Source organism: Canis lupus, chromosome 21 (assembly GCF_003254725.2).
Source record: "Canis lupus dingo isolate Sandy chromosome 21, ASM325472v2, whole genome shotgun sequence".
NCBI classification, from domain to species: domain Eukaryota; kingdom Metazoa; phylum Chordata; class Mammalia; order Carnivora; family Canidae; genus Canis; species Canis lupus.
The window spans coordinates 51,052,297-51,075,724 of record NC_064263.1 but is presented as its reverse complement, the minus strand read 5'-3'; the positions used below and the strand labels follow the sequence as shown (position 1 = coordinate 51,075,724).

Sequence of the window (23,428 nt, the reverse complement as noted above, 5' to 3'; positions counted from 1 at the left end):
TCACTATCCAATCAAAAATTCAAATATTCCTGGGATTGAGTCCCACACTGGGCTCCCCACAGGGAGCCTGCTTCTCTCTCTTTCTATGTCTCTGCCTCTCTCTGTGTGTGTCTCTCATGAATAAGTAAATAAAATCTTTTTTAAAAGGAAATAGAGAAAGAATGAAAGGAAGGAAGGAAGGAAGGAAGGAAGAAAGAAAGAAAGAAAGAAAGAAAGAAAGAAAGAAAGAAAGAAAGAAGAGAAAGAAAGAAAAAAGAAAGAAAGAAAGAAAGAAAGAAAGAAAGAAAGAAGAAAGAAAGAAAGAAAGGAAAGAAAGAAAGAAAGAAAGAAAGAAAGAAAGAAAGAAAGAAAGAAAGAAAGAAAGAACCTTAAAATAAATAATCAGCACTGGGGAACTTGGGTGGATCAGTTGGTTAAGTCTCTCGATTCTTGGTTTTGACTCTGGTCATGATCTCAGGGCTGTGAGATTGAGCCTTGCATCAGGCTCTGCACTCAGCAGGGAATCTGTTTGAGATTCTCTCTCTCTCTCTCTCTCTCTCTCACCCCCCCCAACTCTCTGTCTCTCTCAAAAAGTCTTAAAAATAAATAAGTAAATAATCAATCAGCACGTTGGTAATTTGTAGAAGAATACCAGGCAATTTAACACACGTATAAATGGAGTCACCTAAGAAGACAGAATGAGGGTGAAGAACAGGAAAACACTGAAAAAAAATTATGGCAGAAAACTTTCTAACTGCAAAAACTAGGAGCCCACTGACTCGATGCAAGATAGGCCAAGTAAGATAACATGTAAAGGTGACCACATCAAGCTATAGAGTAATTAATTTTTTGAAAGCCAAAAATCAGAAAATCTTTAGACTTGCTAGAGGAAAAAATTATGTACAGAGAAACAAGGAGATTAATGGTAACAAATTTCACACTGGGAAATATGCAATATGCAGGGAAGAGGAAAATGGGAATTTATGGAGTGCTGAGGGGGACTATATCTGATGACTATTCCTTCAGAAATGAAGACATGTGGTCAGGAGATTTTAGGTAATATTGAAGAGGTGTCTATCGCTGAAAGGCAGAACTGTTTCTGATAACGACCGCTGTATTGCTGATTCTTTTACTGAATGAATTTTTCAAGCTTGCAGCTTGAGCTGAATATATATATTCTCTTTCCAAATAATTGTTTGACCACTGAAGTGCACAGATGGAAAGCAGACCTTCAAGTTGGGCAGGAAAAAAAATGGTGAGAATAAATATAAGCTTCTGCATGTTATAGAAGAGACAGTGTCCAACATTTGAGTCGGTGTGATTGTAACTGCTATCTACCACCAGCAACCAGCAGCCGTGAGAACACAACAGAATATAGAATACAGAACACTATGATGTCTATTTTAAACTGAAAATTCCTATGTATGCAAAAATGAAAGGGGGATGGAGAAAAGGAGGAGGAGAAGAGAAGGAAGGAAGGAAGGAAGGAAAGAAGGAAGGAAGGAAGGAAGGAAGGAAGGAAGGAAGGAAGGAAGGAAGGAAGGAAGGAAGGAACTGATGCTTAGTTTAAAAAATAAGAAAAGACAGAGATGTCTGGGTGACTTGGTTGTGCGTCTGACCCTTGGTTTCGGCTCAGGTCTTGGTCTCATGATCTTGTGATCGTGTATCAAGCCCAGAGTTGGGTTCTCCACTCGGTGCAGAATCTGCTTGGGCTCTCTCTCTCCTTCTGCCCCTCCCCCTCTGCATGCTCTCTCTCTTTCTCTGTCTCTTTAAAATAAGTGAAGAAAATCTTAAAAAAAAAAAAGCAAAAATAAAAATTTTAAAAGACAATAGAAAGCAGACTGAGTTGAGCCCAAAGACCAGTCATTAGTAACTTTGCTCTAAAAAAGGAAATCATTTTTGTCTAAATCCCAGCATTCCCAAGTATAAAATCATGAAGATAATATAGCTGACCCTCAGACAACACAGAGGTTAGGGGCACTGACCCCCTCCGCAGTAAAAAACCAAAGTATAACTTTTGACTCCCCCAAGACTTAATGACTAACAGCCTACAGCTGACTGGACCCTTATCGGTAACATAAACAGTTGATTGACACATATTTGTCATGTTACGTGTACTATACGCTGTATTCTTGTGCTAAGTTAAGCTCAAGAAGGGGAAATCATGAGGAAGAGAAAATGCATGATTCGTACTGGACTGTATTTGTAAAAAGCAGGTCGGTGTATAAGGAGACCCATCCGGTTCAAACCTATAATGTTTGGGCATCAACTATACTTTGGTGTCTTCTCGTAGGGAGTTGAGGAGATGTATTGTTCCTAAAGTTCTCAGCACAAAACTTCTTTCACTAAAAGGTCCTAAAATTCCGTCTGCCCGTGTTTCTTATCTGTATTATTTCTGTAAATTCCTTCTGATGCACAGAAAGGAGACATGGGGCCGGGCTGACGACTGTTGTCGGTGCTCACCATCCGCTGCTCCCTCTCGGGTGTGTCTGAGGAGCGGCTCCAGCTGAGGCACAGGCACAGGGCTGAGACCACTGAAGAGACCCCCTTTTAGCTAACGGCTGAGGGGACGATGGGCAGAGCTTCAGTGAGCAGGCTGGAGGGACCAGGAGTCAAGGGCAGTGGCAAATGACGCCGTCAGCAGCGGGAGGTAGGCCCCGATGCCCCTAACTGTGGGCGGTGGAGTTTGATAGGTATCAGCCTTCAGCAGCACGTGCCTGAACACACCACAAGGCCCTGATGCGGGGGCACAGCCTGAGGAGCCTCCCGGAGACCGGAGTGGAGATCTTGCCCCCACATGACGGTTCAGTCTGTGCCAAACAGGGAGCAGGGCAGCACCCCAGGAGACTCCGGGCCCCCCTCTGTGCTGCTGGAGCAAACCAGGTACACACCACTCTTCACTCTTCCTCCTGACCTGGGGCCTGGGGCCTGGGGGCGGGGGGTCCTTGGGTAAATCCTAGGATGTGGAGACAGACCCTTGCCTCTGGAGATGAAGCCAGTGGGAGGGTGGGCTGCAGTGCGACGTGTCTGCTTCCTGTGCCAGGAGCTCTGGATGTGCTCTGCACCTCGTGTGTCATCTCCCTGCTCCCCTCCCTCCGTGACCTGGGTCTCCCTCATGCTTTCCTGATGGAACTGCCCTTTATGGCAAATATGTTTTCCTCGGGCTCCTTTCCAAGGGACCATGCAGTAGGGCTATTTGTAGTCAAAGTGAGTATGGGGAAGTTTTTATTTTGCTGGACTGAGTAGGAAACAGACTTTGCACAACTGTGTCCTCTGCAAGAGCGATAGAGAGAATGGGGAATGGGGCTGCTCCGGTAACATATTTCTGGACCACAAACCGAGGAGAATTCATGTTTTTATCATTCAAGCATCCTTTCTCAGCCGGGGCGGGGGAAAGAAGGAACCAAACTAGGCTCTGAGTCCTTCCACAATAAGGAGCCGTTTTAAGGACTGTGGGGTAGAGAATGACCAACACCAGTCCTGGCACTTATTAGGAAGTCGGTGTGCCTGGGGGGCAAGAGAATGATGAATGAAGTCAGCAGAGAGAAGTGCCCTTGGGAAGTGCTAAGGATCCCCCAGCAGATCCAGGAGCAAGCAAGCACGGAGAAGTGTGCCCCCGGCCCCGTCAGGGAGCTGGATTTTTCCACTCTGTTCTTTTTATCAAAAGAGAATTTGGAATCCTGCGTACTTTAGATTAGCTAAAATATAGTGGCTCAAACTGTCTTCACGTCTTAACTTTCCACTGAGGCTGGAGTGAAATATGTAGAACCAGACAGTGTTGGCACCATCAACCCTCCCTGTTTCCCTCTCCCTTCCTTTTTTCCTTCTTTTCTTTCTTTCTTTCTTTCTTTCTTTCTTTCTTTCTTTCTTTCTTTCTTTCTTTCTTTCTTTCTTTCTTTCTTTCTTTCTTTCTTTCTTTCTTTCTTTCTTTCTTTCTTTCTTTTTTTTTCTTTCTTTCTTTCTTTCTTTCTCTTCTTCTTTCTTTCTTTCTTTCTTTCTTTCTTTCTTTCTCTTCTCTTTCTTTCTCTTCTCTTTCTTTCTTTCTTTCTTTCTTTCTTTCTTTCTTTTTTTTTTCTTTCTTCTTTCTTTCTTTTTCTTCTTTCTTTCTCCTTTCCTTCCCCCTGTCTTTTCTTAATCTTTCTTTACTCTCTTCCTTTTAAAAATTGACCAGAAGTTTACACACCCATAATATTGCACTTCCACTTTATTTCATTGATTCCTTACTTGGGAATGTATCCTCCAAGTTTCACTCAACAAAACGGTGAGTGTGCACAACACCAATTTATTTTTGGAACAATGCCTAAGGACGTGGATGCCGGAGCCAGAAAGCTACACTTACCTCATATTAGTTTTGTAACATGGAATATGTTACTTGTCTGTACCTCAAAATGAACTTTTATTCAATAAAAAAAGAAAAAAAATATGTATGATTAAAAATTACAGAGTGCGATTGTTGAGATTCAATGAATTATTCACTTAATTAAATTGATGAGATTTAATACAAAATATACCAAGAGTAATAGTCTGTTATTAGTATTTAACCAATATTACCATAGTATATATGAGTAAGAGAGAGGTAGAGCTGGGTAGGGAGGGACAGACAGGGAACTACCTGACTAGGGTCACATAGAAGTACGTGATCAGGCTCATTGAAAATCCCAGAAATCCTGAGGTATAAGGAAGCCAGAGATAAGGGAACAAACCAGATCACACTGCCCTGGGCATCAGGGTGGGGGCGGGTGTCTTTCTATGGCAGGCACACTGTGACCACAGAAGATGATCAGACCCTAAGAAGAAGTTAGCCATTAAAGATGTGATCACCAGGCCTCACTCAAACCAAGACATCATGAAAATGTTACGGCCACAAGCTCCCTGGTCAGTTCTAAATAAGAGACTGTCCGTGGAGGCCCCCGCGGGCCGCCCTGTTCGGACCCTGCTCACTCCTGGGAGCTTTCTCTGCATCCTTGCTTCACAAAATTCTATCACTTTGATTACTTTCCTTTGTCTGCAAGATTCATCCTTCAGCTCCATGAGATAAGAAAGTCACTCTCCTGCTTCATAAACACAAGATCACAATAATAGCCAAATTCTACTTAAAAAGTGATTAAGAGTTTCTACTACCTGCATGACTGTGTGAGGAGGTTTACAGAGCTATCCCCAGGCAAACTGGTAAAATTCTTAAAAAAACATTTAATGTGTCTATAAATAGTTATAGAGAAAATTAATAAAATTTATTGAAGGCAAATAAACTAAAATATGGGGGTAAATCCGTGGTATTTAAATCTAGACCTGCTCACCCCAGCTCCCATTCAAAGATCTGTCTTCCTGAGAGGGGAAGGACATCAACATTTGTCATCCTGCCCCCACTACCTGTTGTGAGGCTAAGTTCCAGATGAATGTACGTGAAGCTTGGGTCTCCTTCTTTCTTCTCAGCCCCTACCTGTGGCTCTTCCTTGGCACAGCACTGCTGAGAATACCGGGTCTCGACCCAGCTCATGAGTTGGGTTCCATACCCTGAGAGGTAACGTATACACGAGTCTGATGCCCTACTCCTCTTGGCTGCTAAAGCGGCGGTGTCATTCATAAAGAAGCGTGTCCTTGTTCCTCTACCCCAGCACCAGAGCTACAATTTAAAGATTTTTTTTTTTTTTGGACCTCGGGATGGGGAGTAGCAGACCAAAGAACAAAGGCCTTCAAAACACTCCCTAAAGGAAGCAACTTCCTTTGAAACAGAGTGTAGAGAAGTTCAAACCCAAAAGTTCTCTCCAAAACAGTGTGGGTTGCAGTGAAAGGTGATCGGAAGCACATCAGTAGATTCCCTGGAGATACGTGCTAACCTGTGTGCTGGCTAGCTTTGCAGGGGAAAGGGAAGCAGAAGTCTGCCTGGGGCCAGCACAAATTTTGAACACTGACCTGGAACTATTTTTTAAAGGAGCTTGATTTTGATTGCACTTGTTTGTGTAGCAATTCAAAAGGCACTGGAGAGGCCCTGTTGAAAACAATCAAGCGGCCAGCCTGCAATTAGTGGAGATTAATAGCTGGTTGAGGGCAAGGAAAGGAACATTCAAAGCAAGCCCCAAGGAAACCATCGTCATCCCAGGTGACTGCCCAGGCTGTGTTCCCTGGGGAGCAACATCAAAGGCTTCATGCTGCCTGGGGAGAAGTTGACTTACTAAAATAGCCCAGCCAGGGAATATAAAAGTAAACAAAGAAATAAAAATAGCAAGCCTAGGAGCAGTACAGTTCCCAGAAATGCTACCGTATATTATGTAAAATGTCCATTTTCTAACAAAAAACAATGAGACATGGAAAGACACAGAGACACATTAGTACAGATAAGGAGTGGCATTTGGGAAAACACACTCATATATGCACCTAACAACAGAACATCAAGATATAGGAAGCAAAACCAACAGAAATTAAGTGAGAAATAATTCAACAATTCTAGCTACTAAGTCAATGCCTCAGTCCAATAACGGACGGAACAGCTTAGTGTAAGATCAGGTATAGGAGGCTTGACACACTGCCCACCAGGACCTCGCAGTCTTAAGGAGTCAGAGTGGAGTTAGCATTCCATCCAACAACGGGATAGGCATGCTTCTCAAGGGCACACAGATTAGTCTATAAGGTAGGCCATAAAGCAAACTTCAATATGTTTAAAAGGAAAGAAATAATACAAAATATGTTTTCTGACCACACTGCAGTGAACTTAATAATTAATAATGGAAATAAACTTGGGAAACACACACATGGAAACTAAGCGCCACACTCCTAAAAGTTGGGGGACGGGGTGCGGTCCAGGAGAAAGCAAAAGGAAGTTAGGAAATGTGCTTATGGCAAATGACATAATTTATGGAATCCAGGTAAAACAGCGTTTAGAGGCAATTGTGTACCTGAAAATACCTATATTAAAAAAGAAGAGCGTGGCTCAGTCAATTAAGCATCAGACTCTTGATTTCAGCTCAGGTCATGATCTCAGGGGCTTGCTCTGCCCTGGGCGAGGAGCCTGCTTAAGATTCTCTCTCTCTCTCTCTCTCTCTCTCCTCCCCTCTGCCCCTCCACTCCCCCCACTCACTTATTCACTCTCTCTCTAAAAAAAGAAAAAAAAAGAATAAGAAAGATCTTAGAAATCAGTAACCTAATATCCCACCTTAAGAATCTGGAGGGGAAAAAAAATACACTTACAGCAAGGAGGAAGAAAGAAATATCAGAGCAGAAATTAATGAAATAGAGAATGAAAATAAATAGAAAAAAAATCAATGAAAAAAGATCAAGCTGGTTCTTTGAATAGACCAGGAAAATTGACAAATCTTTAGCTATACTGAACAAGAAAAAAAGATAAAAGTCTCAAAAATTAGAAAGAGGGGACATTGCTACTGATCTTATAGAAATGATCACTGTAACTGTATACTGTAAGCAACTGCAGACAAATACATTTCTTAGCTGAAATGGAATGTATTTCAAAATCCAAAAGATACAAAGTACTGAAAAGACTCAAGAGAAAGCGATCTGAGGAGATCTTTAACAGGTAAAGGGGTTGGCTTATTAATAAGAATTATTCCCTCAGAAAATCCCAGGCCCGGGTGGCCTCATAGGTAAGTTCTGCCAAACATTCAACGAATTACTATCAAGTTCTCATTAACTCTTCCAAAAAGTAGAAGAGGAGCAAACACTTGCAAACTCCTTCTGTGTGGACAGTCTTACCTTGATACCCAGACCAGGAAGTACATCACAATAGAGGAAAGCTGCAGACTAGTGTTGCCGAGGCATAGAGATCAAATCCTAACAGAACATAAGCAAACAAAATCCTGCGACATGTAAAAGAATGATACACCATAACTACGTGGGGTATATGCCAGGGATGTAAGGTAGCTTTAAAGCCTGAAAAATCAATTAATGTACTGCACCATCATTGCACAGAAAAAAAAATGCACCATTGATAGAAAATGATCATCTGAATTGATGCAAAAAAAGCACTTGACAAAATCCAATACTTTTCATTATAAAAGCACTCAATAACTAGGAATAGAAGGACACTTTCTTAAAAGGCGTCTATAAAAATCCTATAGGTAAGACCATACTTAATGGTGAAAGACTGGACGCTTTCTCCCCAAGAGTAGGAATAAGATAATTTTGTCTGTAGTCACCACTACTGTTGTCAACATTGTCCTTGGAAGTCCTAGTTAAGCAAATAGGAAATAGGGGGAAAAAGAAATAAAATAAGAGATATTCAAATTAGGAAGAAACAAAACTGTTTCTGTTGGCACATAACGTCATTGTGTGTATAGGATATCTTAAGGAATCCACTAAAAAAATCATCTATTAGAAGTAACAAAATTGGGATGCCCGGGTGGCTCAGCGGTTGAGTGTCTGCCTTCAGCTCAGGGTGTGACCCCAGGGTCCTGGGATCGAGTCCCGCATCGGGGTCCCTGCATGGAGCCTGCTTCTCCCTCTGCCTGTGTCTCTGCTTCTCTCTGTGTCTCTCATGAATAAATAAATAAAATCCTAAAAAAAAGAACTAATAAACTAAATCAGGAAGGTACAGGATACGAAATCAATATACAATAATCACTGTAATTCTATACACTTGCAATGAGCAAGCTGAAAATGAAATTAATAAGACACTTTACAATAACATCCAAAAGAATAAAAATATTTAGAAATACATTTAATAAAAGAGGTATAAAATTCAATGCTACAAAAATATTATTCAAATAAGATATAGTTAAATGAAAAAAATATGTTTATGAATTATAATGTTTAATATTGTTATAATGGCAATAGCCACCAGTGACCTATAGAAATTCAAGACTCTCTCTCTCTCTTACAACCCCACCTGGCTACTTTTCTAAAAGTTGATACACTGATTCTAAAATTCAAATAGAATTGCAAGAGGCCCCGTATAGCAAAAATGTTTTTGCAAAAGAACAAAGTGTAGGACTCACATTTTCAGTTTCAAAGCAATAATAATCAGGAAAGCACGGTATTGGCATAAGGATAGACATCAGTACCAAGAGAATAAAACTGAGAGTCAGAAATAAGTTCACGTGTCTGTTTACAGTCAAATGATCTGTGAAAAGAGTGCCAAAACCATTCAAAGTAGGAAGAACATTTTTTTCAACAAATGGTATTGGGAACAACTGGATAGCCATGTGCAAAATAATGAAGTTGGACCTTAGTTCATACCATAAATAAAAATGAATCCCAAGTGGATTAATCTAAATTTAAGAGCCAAAATTACAAAACTCTTTCAAAAATATAGAATAAATCTTCATGACCCTGAGTTTAACAATGGGTTCTTAGAGATGAGACCAAATATGTGGGAAACAGAAGAAAAATAATCAAGTGGACTTCATCACAATAAAAGCTGGGCTTTGAAGAAGACCATTAAGAAAGTGAAAAGTCACCCATAGCATAGGAAAAAATTTTTTGCAAATCATATAACAGATAAGGGAGTTGTATATAGGATATGTAAGGAACTCTTGTAAGTCAATACTAAAAAGACAAATGACATAATTTTTAAATGTGCAAAGGCTTGGACTAGGCATTTCTCCAAAGAATATGCACGCTTGGCCATAAACATATGAGAAGATATTCAAGATCATGAGTCACAGGGATCTCCAAGTCAATACCACAATGAGATACCACTTTATATCCACTAGAACGATTAAACCAAAAGGTCAGTCAGTAATAGATGTTGGTGAGGATGTGGAGAAATTGTAACCGTCACACCCTGCTGAATGGAAAATAGCTGATCCCCTCTGTAGAACAGGTTGGCCATTTCTCAAATGGTTAAACACAGAATTATCATAGGACCCAGCAATTCCACCGCATGTCTACACCCAGGAGAATTAAAAACATATGCACATACAAAAATTTACACATTAATGTTTACAATAGAAAGATTCATAATAGTCCAAAAGTGGAAATAACCAACATGCCTGTCAACTGATGTGGATAAACGAAATGTAATATATCTTTATAATAGAATATTCTTTGGTCATAAAAAAAAAGAGAGAAAGCACTATACATGCTACAATATGAAGTAGTTCTTTCTGGACCATCTTGCCACCTAGTCCACATAGAACTTTCAAACCCAGATACAAGAGTGACAGATTTCTATAACCTAGAAAATTTCCCAGACACCTGATAAATGATATTTCTAAAGCTCCATCACTTTCTTTCTCCTTTATTTTTCCTACTTTTGCTGCTAGGGGCCTAGTGTGGGCGTACTGCTGGGATCTGCAATTATAGACAAACATGGCTTGGCTTGAGACCCTTTTGACTTGTGAGATATAAAGTCTGCAGAAACGGGAACATTAGTGTCTACTTCATGCTAATATTCCTCACAGACAAGCAGAGTATCGTGAGTAATGAGTAGTCAATACTGGATAGTGAATCTGACGCTGGTAACAGATGGTTTCTTTACAGAATGGGAGAAATTGTGGGTTCCCGTAGAATAACTGTGGATATTTCCTTCAATCAAAACCAAGGTATCCAGTTAGGGAAGGCTGGGAGATCCAATGCCTCAGGTCACACACCAGGCAAGCTGCAGAGATTCCTGAAGGAACATCTCAGGCAACTGGGGGTACGTGCATCTTAGCCAGGTGGAGTTTTGGAGAGGAGAGACTGGAAGCTTTGTTTAATCTTGGTTGGTGATGGCGGCTGGGTTGACTGGAAGGTGGTAGAGTGGAGCGCTGGGAATCCCTTGGAGGAGGCTTGATGGACACCAGTGTGTGCCTGTCGGGGTGACGTCAGCCAAGAGGACAAGCCTTCACAGTGATGCTATTTTAACTGTTGCCATTAGAGGGAGGAGATATCATTGCACTGGGCTCTACTGAAGAGCTTTTTTTTTTTTTTTTTAAGTTCAATTTAGTTGACATATAGTGTATTATTAGTTTCAGGGGTAGACTTAGTGACATCTGAGGGTTCACTCCATGAAAGATCTTTATGTTTGAACAAAGAAATCTTCTCTCTTGGAATGTCTATACTTTATTCTGTTCTGTCTTTTATCCAGGTGGTTCAGATTATGATTGGTGTGAAATTCATCATCTATGGGACACTTGGAATTACGGCTCTCCATTACACAATACACAAAATTGGTTTCTTCTCATTTCAGATAGGCTTCCCCATATGGGCAGCTTTATCTGTGAGTACATCTGACTTATGTCTAAAATAATTAATAGTCAATTCACTCTTCACTCAGTCATCCATTCAGTTGTGCATTAGCCTCCTGCAAATGCTGCAGAGTTTTCAGACATGCTAATCGAAGGTTCAGTGTTCAATCTCAGCCATTTTAAACCTTCCATCATAATATGAACCTTAAGGTCTACGTGCTGGGGATTATTCGTTAAATTCTAGGTGTGTACTAGGTGTGGAGCATAAAGCCATACAGTAAAATCCTGTTCACTTGCTTAGGAGACTATATTGGGTTGGGTTACTAGATAATCCCTGGTTCATCCACAGAGTTATCTTCAAATGTGCAAGATAAAGGTAAGGTAGTGAACTATTCCTTTCAACTTCTCTGTTTTCCTGGCCAAAATTACTGAGATGAATATCATGTTGTATGAGTGCATATAGTCCCTTCTCTGAACCTCAAAATAATTAATTTGTATCTAGCTCTTTTTTTTTCATTTTTCTCCACCTTCCATTAAAACATTCACAGGAATCCTTTGATTTCACCCCTCTACTTTATGTAAGGATTTTTATTTTATTATTTCATTTTATTTTATTTTATTTTAATTTAATTTAATTTTATTTTATTATTTTATTTTATTATTTTTTTAATGTAAGGATTTTTAAACCTTTAAATAATGTCAATTATTTTGATAATAATGTGAATACAACCATGACAATTTAGTCAATAATCTACTTGAAGTTTTGAAGGGATTTCCATAGGAAAAAATATACACTAAGGGTAAAGTTAGTCCTTTAGAGGTGGACCGTAAATGTCCAGGAAGCAGTGCTAATATGCCCATTTCTCTCTCATGAGCAGTTTATTATTTCTGGATCTGTGACAGTTGTGTCTGCAAAGAAGCAAACAAAAGCTCTGGTAAAGTATCAGTGATTTCACATTTATGAATAGTATGTGGCCACTAACACTCTGATTTCCTATACAAAGCCCAATGAACCAGAAGTTCCACAGCTTTCAGTACATTTGAGAACAAGTTCAAACGTCTTTTCTTTCCACTAATTCATCTGATCACTCCAGGTCTGGATATAATCAGAAGCTCTCTCGGGTTTAGATTACATATATTCCCCTGGAGTTTCAGAACACAGACCTCCATGAGTAAACCTGGAGATAGATTTTACAATCATGAATGGTGTTGATATAGAGAAATGAATGCCTTTAGCCTTGAACAGGGTAGATATCTATTTGGGCCCATCCAGAGCAAGCAAAGGAAATAATAAAGGTTTATGGGGACCTGCAAGAATATGGAAGTAAGAGTGGCTGGGTGGCTCTAACTCTTGATTTCTGCTCAGGCCCTGATCTCAGGGCTGTGGGATGGAGCCCTGCCTTGAGCCTGCGTCAGGCCCCATAATGGGCTCCTCACTCAGCACAGAATCTGCTTGAGATTCTCTAGCTCCCCCTGCCCCTCCCCCCACTCGGTTGCCCATTCTCTGTCTCTAAACGAAATAAATAAATCTTTATAAAAAAGAATATTGAAATAAAGTGTCCTGAATATTTTCAGTGAATGAACTTTCTTTCTATTTCAGCTGAGAGGAAATCTGAGAGCTAACACTCTCAGCACAATTGTTTCAGGCACTGGAATTCTGGTTCTCTCAAACAACTTAATGAAAATCACCTTCCTGAAGTTTGAGAAAGAAGATTTATGTTCTGGCATCACATCAGTTGCAACTGTAAGTATTTTCCTTCTGAATGCTGAAAAGCCTGATAACTTCTGAGGCCCAGGATCAGGAGATCAGATAGTCTAGGCACAAATCTAAAAAAAAAAAAGTTCCTGCACTTGAGTTTTATTCATAAATTCTAGCTAAATTTGATGTCTTTTTAACAAGAGGCAACATATTCCATTCAATTCAATTGGGCAGAGAGCCCAATATTCCTGTATCCCAATTGGATAGCTTCATGAAAAATGGCAAACAAATGGATCAACATTATTTATTTCTTGGTCCATGACTGCTGTGATTTCCATTGTCTGCTTTATATTAATTCTTTCACAAATTTTCTACAATAAGTATGCATTACTTATACAATTAAAAACAGTAAATAATAATAATAATAATAACTGCTGTACAGGATTATATTTTATCTGTATTACCAGTACCTGTGAGCAGACCTTCTACTATATGGCCATGTAGAAGAAAGGGAGAATGAATGTCAAAGGAAGAAGAAAAGAAATATGTACTATACTTGGGAAAAAAATTTTTTTTAACAAAAACAAGAAGATTGGAGGATTACTACTAGTGGATAAGTTGGAGTAACAGGGCCTGGGTGCCTCCTTTCACTTGAAACACCACCAACAACAAAACTCAAGAAATATATGAAACAATGATTCTTAAGACACTGGACATTGATGGTAATAAAGAACTCGATCCCTGAGGATGAAGTAAACCTTACAAATGAAGCAAGCCTAAAAACTACTCTCACGTACTGACTTGTGAGCATTTCCTGGCCAGAGCACAGGGTTGGACAATCCAGGCAGAACCAAGAAAACTGTCCAAATTGAGGAGATGGGGGAAGCTGAGAGTCAGGAGAAGCTACAGCATCTAGAGTCTTCAGGAGAGAGCACCTGAGAAAAGAGATCTGCAAACAGAGATAATTCCAGATATATTCAATAGGTCCCCTTTGATATTAATTGCAGTACTTATCAGTGCATGCTCATGAAAGAATACCTAAAGGCGGAGAAAGCATCGCCCCAAATGATTAGAGGGAACAGTACCCGATATTCACATACGGCCATGAACAGTGTCTGTTTCTACCTGCAAGTCTGTAAAAACATCCTGTATCCAACAGGATAAAAATACAATGTCCCACATCTAATAAAAAGTTACCAGACCTACAAAAAACAAAATAAAATGTTCTATAATGAGATAAATCAATTGAAACAGATTCAGGAAAGACATGGATGTTAGAATTAGCAGACCATGATGCTAAGAATTACTTTATTCTGCATCTCATACTTTCAAAAGTTAAGTACAGACATGGAAAATATTTTTTTAAAAGTCCCACATCAAACTTCTAGAGGAGAAAACAGCCTTGTTTGGGGTGCCTGGGTAGCAGAGCTGGTCAAGCATCTGACTCTTGATTTCAGCTCAGGTCTTGATCTCAGGGCTGTGATTTCAAGCCACACATTGAGGCCCATATTGGGCATGGGGCCTACTTAAGAAAAAAAAAAGAAAGAAAAAAGAATAAGAAAATTATCATATATGAGAAGAAAAACTGGATGACAGGATTAATGACTGAATAAACATTCAAGAAAATAAATACTAATAAATAAAAGTATTAATAATGACCTTGAAATAATATTAAAAACTCTGCAGAGTGAAAAATAGAGGCACAAAATAAAGGTGAAAATATTAAAAGAGCATCAGTGACTGATGGAATAACTTCAAGTTATTGAAGAGACATGTAATTGGGGTCCCCACAGAAAAAGAGTATGGGACAGGAAAAAAATATTTGAAGTGTTGGGTAAATTTTTCCAAAATTTTTAAAAATCTGTATATTCATAGAATCCGAAGTTGAATGAACTTCGAGTGTAAGAAATCAAACAGTAACTATCTCAAGGTTCATAATAGTGAAATTTCTCAAAACCAATGACTGAAATATGAAATATTAAAATATGAAAAGCAGCCAGAACGTGAAGAAAAACACATCATAAAGAGAATTGCCAACAGATTTTGCATCAGAAACAACACAAAGGAGAACAGAGTGAAGAAAAAATTTTAAAGTACCGAGAGAAAAAAATTTGTCACCCTAGAATTCCATGTCTAGTGAAAATATCTTTCCACATGAAGACACAATAAACATGGTTTTAGACACACAAAGGCTAAAATAATTTCTATGCAGAGCCTAACAATACAAAAAAGTGTGAAGTTCTTCAGGAAGAAGGAAAATGAGCAACTACACTAAGTATGAACACCATAGGTGGTGACATGGGAAAATATATAAGAATTTTGTGTTATTTAGATATCTTTAAAAGATAATTGACTTTTTAAAAAAAATTTTATTTATTCATGAGACACACACACACACACACAGAGAGAGAGAGAGAGAGAGGCAGAGATGCAGGCAGAGGGAGAAGCAGGCTCCACGCAGGGAGTAGGATGTGGGACTCGATCCTGCGACCTCAAGGTCACGCCCTGGGCTGAAGGCAGGAGCTAAACCACTGAGCCCCCCAGGCTGCCCAAGGATAATTGACTCTTTAAACAAAAATAATAGCAGTGTATTTGGGGAACTTAAAAATATGTATAAATCGTGTGTAAAATTACAAAAGCATCCAGTCCAAGAGGGTAGAGACTATATTATTATATAATCCTTATATCACAAATAAAAGCGTTATAATATCAATTGAATATGGATTATGATTGTTTAAATATATATAATATAAATCCTAAAGCAACCATGTTAATAAGCAGAGTTATATCTAATAAGCAAAAAATATTTGAGATCACAAGACTATGTAAATAATCCAAAAAAGGTAGCCTGGGAAGGCCACAGGCATGAGGCGGCCGGAGGTCATGGTGGGGTGGGGGGAGCAGTCTTGCTGGGCCCTGCACCTTTCAGATGAATGATTATAAGGGGATCTTCAACCTGTAGGACACTCCTGGTTTCAGTTAGGAGGCCAGGTTCAGGAAAGGGGATTTGGATCCCCCTCCATCTCTCCTTGAATCCCCTATCCATTGAGAACACTTGCTCCTATAGACACTGCATCTTTCCTGCGGAGAATGCACAATATCATGATACCAACAACTTATAAAATGATCCTAACACAGGAAAGTAACCAAGGCTATTTTTTTTTTAACGCAGACATTGTTACGCTAAAATTCATAGGAACACTGGCTTTCTTTCTTTTTTATTTCTGAAATTCAGTTCGTCAAAAGCAACACGTTACATCTTTAGGCTCAGACCCCACCCGGCAAGTCACTGCCTTGGGGACCGCCTAGATGGACTCCAAAGGCCCGAGTGGGCTCCGGCTGAGGGGTCTCCAGAGGGCAGGGGAGCAACATCCAACCCAGTGCGCTCTACTCTCTTAACAGGGCCTGGTGGTCGTGCTGATGCTACTCAACTGTCTGCAATTTTCAATCACACTTGCTCTGTGTGTGCTCGCCTATCATGTGGACGGCGAGAAAATTGATTGGGTAAGTGGCAGTTCTTGAGAGAACGGGGATGTAATGGGTTATTTTATTTGGCGACCTGGGCTGTGATTATTTGCATGATCTTGGAGAGGAACAAAGACAAAACAGGTGGTATAGAATTTCCGAGAACAGCTTTATATATATATATATATATATATATATATATATATATATATATATATTTGTTTTTTATTGGTGTTCAATTTGCCAACATATAGAATAATACCCAGTGCTCATCCCGTCAAGTGCCCCCCTCAGTGCCCGTCACCCAGTTGAGAACAGCTTTTTATACGCTGACCGTACTTTCGAGCACAATGATCGCTGCCTCGGGTAATCAGAAGCTTTACCCGACGGCGACACCGAGTAATTTCGTTTTGTTGCTAGTTTATGGATCCACTGACGTGCATATTTAACAAACGCAGGCGATGCACTGTGTGGCTCCGCAAAGATGCAAACACCAGTCCTTCCTTGGAATGACTCCAAGCTGCAGGGATGAGTCGTGCCCTCGGGCACCGGGCACCGGGCCAGGAACTCAGACCACCTTCAAAGTGCCTGCAGGGTGTGATTTTCTCTTCCTTTCTTGTCCCAGCTCAGGAGTAGGCGGCCCGCACCCGGTGGTGTCACCCTCGCCTCCTGCACCGTGTGGTCTCTCTCTTGGGTACAAGTTGCTGCTCTGGCTCCTTCCTTTCTGCCTGCATCACACCCCAGATCTTTGTCATGAGGCCACACACGGTTGCAAGGGACATTGCACAGTTCAGTCATTAGCTGGGCATCATCTGTGTAGGTTAAGCCCAAGGGTTCTTTTTTTTTTTTTTAACTTAATTTCTTTTTTTTTTAATTTATTTTTTATTGGTGTTCAATTTACTAACATACAGAATAACCCCCAGTGCCTGTCACCCAGCCCAAGGGTTCTGCTACCCAAGGACGCAGATGGTATCAAAAATGAGTAGGCAACCCTGTCACATTGGGTCCAACCTTCCTCTCCCAGCTGAAGGTCCCTCCCCACTCCTCCAGGAGAAAATCCTTGAGAAAACACAAGTCTGCTGCATTTGTTGTTCTTGGCTCAAAGTCCAAGATTCTTGAGTGATTTGCCATCTTCCCCTACAACCCTGGAACTACTTACTAGTTTAAGAAGCTACTAAGTAGAAATCCAGCTTGCACGCACATATCCTCAGAGCCAAGAGGTAATAGTCGATGAGGAGGATTAAAAATAATAACAATCCCCAGTTTGAAAAACAAGCCCCAGTAACCTCCCTGTTACACATCCTTAGGAATGATCTGACGGTGAGCTGTCCACACAAGGGCATGGCTTTCCCCTCTGCTCATTTACTAAATAGCCCCTTACTGTCACCTGTCTGGGTTCTTCCTGCCTGGGGCTGGATTGCTGCGCCCCACCCTCTGATGGGGCAGCGGCATCCGGGGGGCAGGTGTCCACCGTTCAGGTTTCTGCAGTGCTGGCTGCTGAGTCGATGAAAAGAGTGTCTTAAAAAAATCTGGGGTGGTTTAACAGCCCTGTTGTCTTCAGCCTGAGCTTCCCGTCTGTGGTCTGTGCCAAGCACGCTGTTTCAGGCCCAGCAGGAGAGGAAACGCACATTTACTTTGCGTGTGCCATTCAGGAGTGGCTCACAGTGTTCTTTCTTGCACTCCCTTGGCTTCAGAATCTGGCCACTCAGAGATGAAAATAGCCTTGAAAGATCAAGTCACATTCAATGTTAATAATTGAATTCAAATAAAATTAAACATAGAAAAAAAAAGAAAGAAAGAAAAAGTCACAAATCGACAGCTGCTTGCTCAGGTAAATGCAAATGGATTTTTTTTTACAGGAGTGAGAGAGAAAATGTGGCCTTACCCCTCCTATAAGTGTCTTAAAAAAGGGTTCTAAATATATTTTATATATTTATAACACAATGGTCCTCCTGCATACATGTAGATCTTACATATATTCTCTTGTGAAATCTTCTTTACACATTTATGTGTGGACGAACATAAAATCACACACGTGCAAGTATATATTAAGCTTCTAACAGGCACAGATGATTTCTAGGCCCTCATAAATATCCAAGGTTCCCAGAAATAGCCAGGCTGACTTCCAGGTTAAGGACAGACAAGGAGGGTGGCGACATTGTATCCTTCCCTAGGGTGTGTCATCCTGAATATCTTTTAAGGGGTAAACTTTCTTTTTCCTTTATATTCCGGAAATTCTGTGGACATGGGCAAATGGGCTGGACAATGTCCACATGCACCCCGACACAGGGGTGGATCTCAGGGTAACTTGGTGGCATCAGTGGTGCCTGGAGTTGACCCCCACTGGGCCGTCTCTGGGGGGAGTGTGCTAAGTAACAGGCACTGAGAGTAATGTGGGGTAGACTTTGGAGGCCAGGATACACCATCAGGAATCAGACTGGAAAAGAACTCTGAGGATTTAGGGGAAATGATTCTGAATGATGTTTTGGCTTATTTGCAGCTTTCAGCATTATTTTCCCGGAAATCAGCTTCAGAGAGTCCTGATGAAGGCTTGCTGCCTCTCCCTTCACTCTACCAGAATCTTGAGAGGAAGGACACACTGTTATACTACAACACCTGAGACAGGAGTACAGGAGTGAGAATGTGCGGTCATGAAGGTGGAAACTGGAAAAATAAAACAACAGAAGGCCGAAAGCTTGTCTGGATCCTCTTTTATTGACTCCTGTAATATCAACCGGCATAGACAATGATGCCGTAAGAAGATCTAATCCCCGAAATGCTTCTTGTGCTCATCATAATTGGATCACATGAGTTGCATATCCCATGTGACCTAATAGGTCAACAGGTGCACCTGCCAATTAAAATCACATTAAGCCAAAACAGACTGAAGGATTTAGCCGTGGTTCCATGGAGGCTTGAGTACAGGTGAAAGCAGGTGAAAGACAGGTCCATACCATGGGCCTTCTTTGCTGTCATGTTTAACCGATAGAGCTTCTAACCAATAAAAGATTTCTTATTCTCTTTTCATGTAGGCAAATCTGAATAAACATTACAGCCATTACCAATATCAGAGGCAGCTTCTCAAATGTAAAAGACTAGTAACTTATTTTGACCAAACACTTAGGATGATTATTTTTCCTGACTTTCCTTGTGATAAAGACACCACATAACAGTCACAAGCCTCCTTCACAAAATCCTCCTGGATATAATTTTTAAAATTCTCTTTACTCTAGTAGTCTTTCTCCTCCCTGGCTTTATTGAGATATAATTGACAAAATGTAATATTTTTAAATTATACAATATGGTGACTTGATATATACAAACCTTGTAAAATGACCTCCAGAACTGAGTTAATGGACACATCCATCACCTCACACAGCTGCTGTGTGTGTGTGTGAAAGCTTACGATCTACTCTGTTAGCAAATTTCAAGTATGCAATACAGTATTATTAACTACGGTCACTGTGCTGTTTATCAGACCCTCAGAACCTTTCCATCTTATAATTATTTTTTTTAAGTTCTTATTTTAATTGTTTACTTAAATTTCAAATAGTTTACATACAGTGTAATATTAGTTCCAGGTGTAGAATTTAGTGATTCAACACGTAACTCTTTATTGCAAGTCATCCCCAAACTCTTACCACAGTGAGGGTTGGGTGGCCCATGGCACACTTGAGGAGAATGACAATATGACCCCTCCCAATTATATATCCAAATTAAAGGGAACATCTAACACTTTCCTTTCTGAAGTCATGTACTTTTTACCTTTATAGAAATAAAAATAAGAGCACAAATGCTTAACAGCACTCCACTAACGTGTGTGTAACTGACCTGCAAAAAATTGCACATTTAAACTAGCAATCTATTACAAGAAGAAAACTGGGAAATTCAAAAAGATAAAATTAAACAACATGCTGCTACTAAACAACCAGTATGCCAAATTAAAAGAGAAATTTAAAAATATCTTGTGACAAATGGAAAGAAAACACCAAAACATGGGATGCAGCAAAAGCAGTGCTAAGTCGGAAGTTCATAGCCGTGAATGTCTATGTGAAAGAACAAGACCTCAAAAAAGCAACCTAACTTTACACCTCAAGGGCTAGACTAAATCTCCTTTTACATATTGCTTCTAGAATAAATTTCTAGAATAAATCTTAGCAGTGGATTGTGGAAATCTCAAATTTATGAGGATAATCCTCAGTATTCTTCCCAAAAAGAGGTAGTCTATGGAATAATTAAGCTTTCATATGTAAGTTAAAATTTATCTCCCTAAACAGAAAACACATGCTTCGTCAGCAAGGCCTTTGGCACGTGATTGGTAACGGGGAGCTCAGGTTTGTGCTCAGAATGGAAAGCAGTGATCAAGGCTTTGTTACCTGAAACTGTGACTATCCAAAAGTATCCCAACCATGGAGATTAGGAGCTGTGTCACCATCCTGCAACCGACTCCATCACAGAACACCATCTGCTAGAAATGAAGTTGCAGAAAGATGCTTAAGGGCAGTACGTCCTCAGCTCCCCAAACAGCAGGGATCTGTGTCTTGCTTAGTAAAACCTCAACACGGTGAACCCCATGCCCATGGTCTCAAGTGCCTGGTAGGGATGCAGCTCGTATGCATGTCTGCTGTGTTTGGGGAATCTGCCAGGAAAGCTTCAGAAATGGACTCTCATGAATGGATGCTCCCTAGTCTTCACCAACATCTAGGTAAGACTGAACGGTGTTTGGGGACAGAGCTAGGTATTTCTCCTATTTTCTTACATATGCAGCTATCCTCTTAGATTCTTAGAGGGTTTGCTCAGTCTGGGCCAGTGACTAAGGCTCATACAAGTTTTCCTTGAGTTGTCCCATGCAAAGAAAATATAGAAGAATATTAGTTTTACAAAAAGCTCTTGTTATGGGACTAGTTATTGGAGAAGGCCATTGAGGTCTAAGGGGATTTCCTTTTCCATATATATATATATATATATATAACACCTGGGTGACTCAGTGGTTGAGTGGCTGCCTTTGGCTCAGGGCATGACCCCGGGGTCCGGGGATCAAGTCCCACATCGGGCTCCCTGCATGGAGCCTGCTTCTCCCTCTGCCTGTGTCTCTGCCTCTCTCTGTGTGTCTCTCATGAATAAATAAAATCTTTAAAAAAATTACCTGACTCTGGTTGCAAACAATGTGACTATTTTATAGACTCTCAGAATACTTCTAAGCTGGGCTTTGAAATGATTGCAATCATGGAGTCATTCTCAAAGGGCAGGAGAGAATCTACTAAAACCCATATTCTGTCCAAAATGTGCAACCCTGAGTACTTTTTCAGTGGCCTTCAATGTTGGCTAGCTAATTCCCCTTTATCCAATTAGCCACTTCATCCAATTCTATGCAACAAATAATTCTTTTGAAAATGTATATCAATGTAAGGACTGTGATCCATGAAGGAGGTGTACTTGACGTGGAATCATGTTCTCCAAGTACTCATTGTTCTTGCTGAGAAATAGGATATTTCACAAAAAGGCTCTCACTTCTGAAGAGTGTGTTTTGTAAATCACGAGTCAGTTGAAGAAAAATTGTAAAATATGCACTTGATCATCATGAAGAATGAGTCACGGTTTGTCCGGAGAGAAATAATTTGCTTTTAATTCAGATATGACTTGATGATGACAAACTAGGATTAAAAGATTTAAAAAAAACAATAAATTAAGTAGTGAAGACAGAAAGTAATGAGCTACTTATAGTGTTATGAAAATATAAGAAAAATACACTTTTTCCTAACAAAACACAGAATTAACACAAAATGCATTTGGTTTGTAGGGTAAGCCAGAGTGGAATATTTCATCACCATCGAGAATATGTCCATCATTTATGAAGGAGAGTAAGCAGGGTCAATGGCAGAAACTCACTGTGCTCCATCCCTCAATCTTTTCTTTAGACAGGATTTTATTTTATTTTTTAAAAGAGTTACTTAATTTTTTTAAAGTTTTATTTATTTAAGGAATCTCTATACCTAACATAGGGCTCAAACTCAAGACCTTGAGATCAAGAGTCACACGCTCTTCCGACTGAACCAGCCAGGCACGCCTCTATCCATGATTTTAATTGGCAGGGGATTATGATTTTGAGGCTCATCCTCTTTGTGCTTGGACTTGTCAACTCAGTGTCTCTGGATTTAGGTGCAAGTGCTGTTTGCTATGATGTGAGCTCAGTGAATGTGGTCTGGAGGACTTGGAATATGTTCTAGGGCTTCTCCACCATTCTCTATTGTTATTAAGCAGTACACAACATATAAAAGCTCTGAGCCCCTGTTTAATGCTACACATCTGTGCGAGGAGCCCATTAGTGCTCAGTTTTGCCCCTAGGATCCACAGGCATAAGATTGGACTGGGCACAAATTGAGGAGGTGCCTAAGGTGTACATGTTTGGATCAAAACAAGACAAAAGTATCCCCAGGAAGGATCCATAAGGACATTAGGAAATCTACGGCCTTGAGAAAAAGAAACCCCACATGCTCATCTGTTGTGTGTCCTGATTTCTCCACAGGCGGTACTTGACTTATCTTCCAGTGAGTGTGAACTCTCCATAATACCTCCACGTCATGATGATGATGGTGTGGCTTCCCAACCCACCTGCATTGCTTGATATATCTCTTCAATGAGAAAATCCTAGATTTATTCTAGTTTGTGCTCTTGAATTTATATCAGTTTCCACAGCGAGAGGAGCTGAAGTGTCCTCAGCGATATGACAGTCATAGGTTTGTTAATGCCGACTTTGCCAGGGTCATCTACTCTTTCCATCAACGTATCACCTTTGAACATAATGAATTAAGCATCCAATGCTCATGGCATCTGGACTATCATCATGCCACAGCTTTCTTAGCATGAAGAAAGACACATCAGGAAGTCTGTTGAAGGTTTCAGGTGCCGTCCGCTCCTAAAGAGAATGTCTCAGGACCACCGATCTGTACAATTTCTAGAAAGTCATTCACTTCAGATCATACTGTGAATGCCATTTGGAGTCATGCAATAGGCCATCTGTGCCAGAGTGTGATTTTTCTGACACCTTCTGCACAAAACCATGTTATACATTTCACATGTAACCATGAAATATAAATAATTAAAAATGAACCCTGTCCTTAGCACCTGACCCTATAGTAGGCTCTCCTGTTACTTATTTAGGTCTTCG

The 23,428-nt window shown here is 40.2% G+C and overlaps 1 protein-coding gene across 1 annotated transcript; it reads left to right on the top strand.

Annotated features, from left to right (window-relative positions):
* Positions 1-11,001: 11,001 nt before the first annotated feature.
* Positions 11,002-19,346, top strand: LOC118351798 (high affinity immunoglobulin epsilon receptor subunit beta-like). The gene is made up of 5 exons (XM_035703900.2): positions 11,002-11,128; positions 11,975-12,031; positions 12,697-12,840; positions 16,198-16,299; positions 18,761-19,346. Exons 1-5 carry the CDS (start codon positions 11,009-11,011, stop codon positions 18,878-18,880), a joined length of 543 nt encoding a protein of 180 aa, XP_035559793.2. The 5' UTR covers positions 11,002-11,008; the 3' UTR covers positions 18,881-19,346.
* Positions 19,347-23,428: the final 4,082 nt, after the last annotated feature.

Bases quoted from the DNA above. Each gene is read 5' to 3' on its own strand.
- LOC118351798 (XM_035703900.2), top strand. From the start codon at position 11,009: ATGATTGGTGTGAAATTCATCATCTATGGGACACTTGGAATTACGGCT. The intron at 11,129-11,974 runs GTGAGTACATCT...TCTCATGAGCAG, and splicing joins CCATATGGGCAGCTTTATCT to TTTATTATTTCTGGATCTGT. The intron at 12,032-12,696 runs GTAAAGTATCAG...TTTCTATTTCAG, and splicing joins AGAAGCAAACAAAAGCTCTG to CTGAGAGGAAATCTGAGAGC.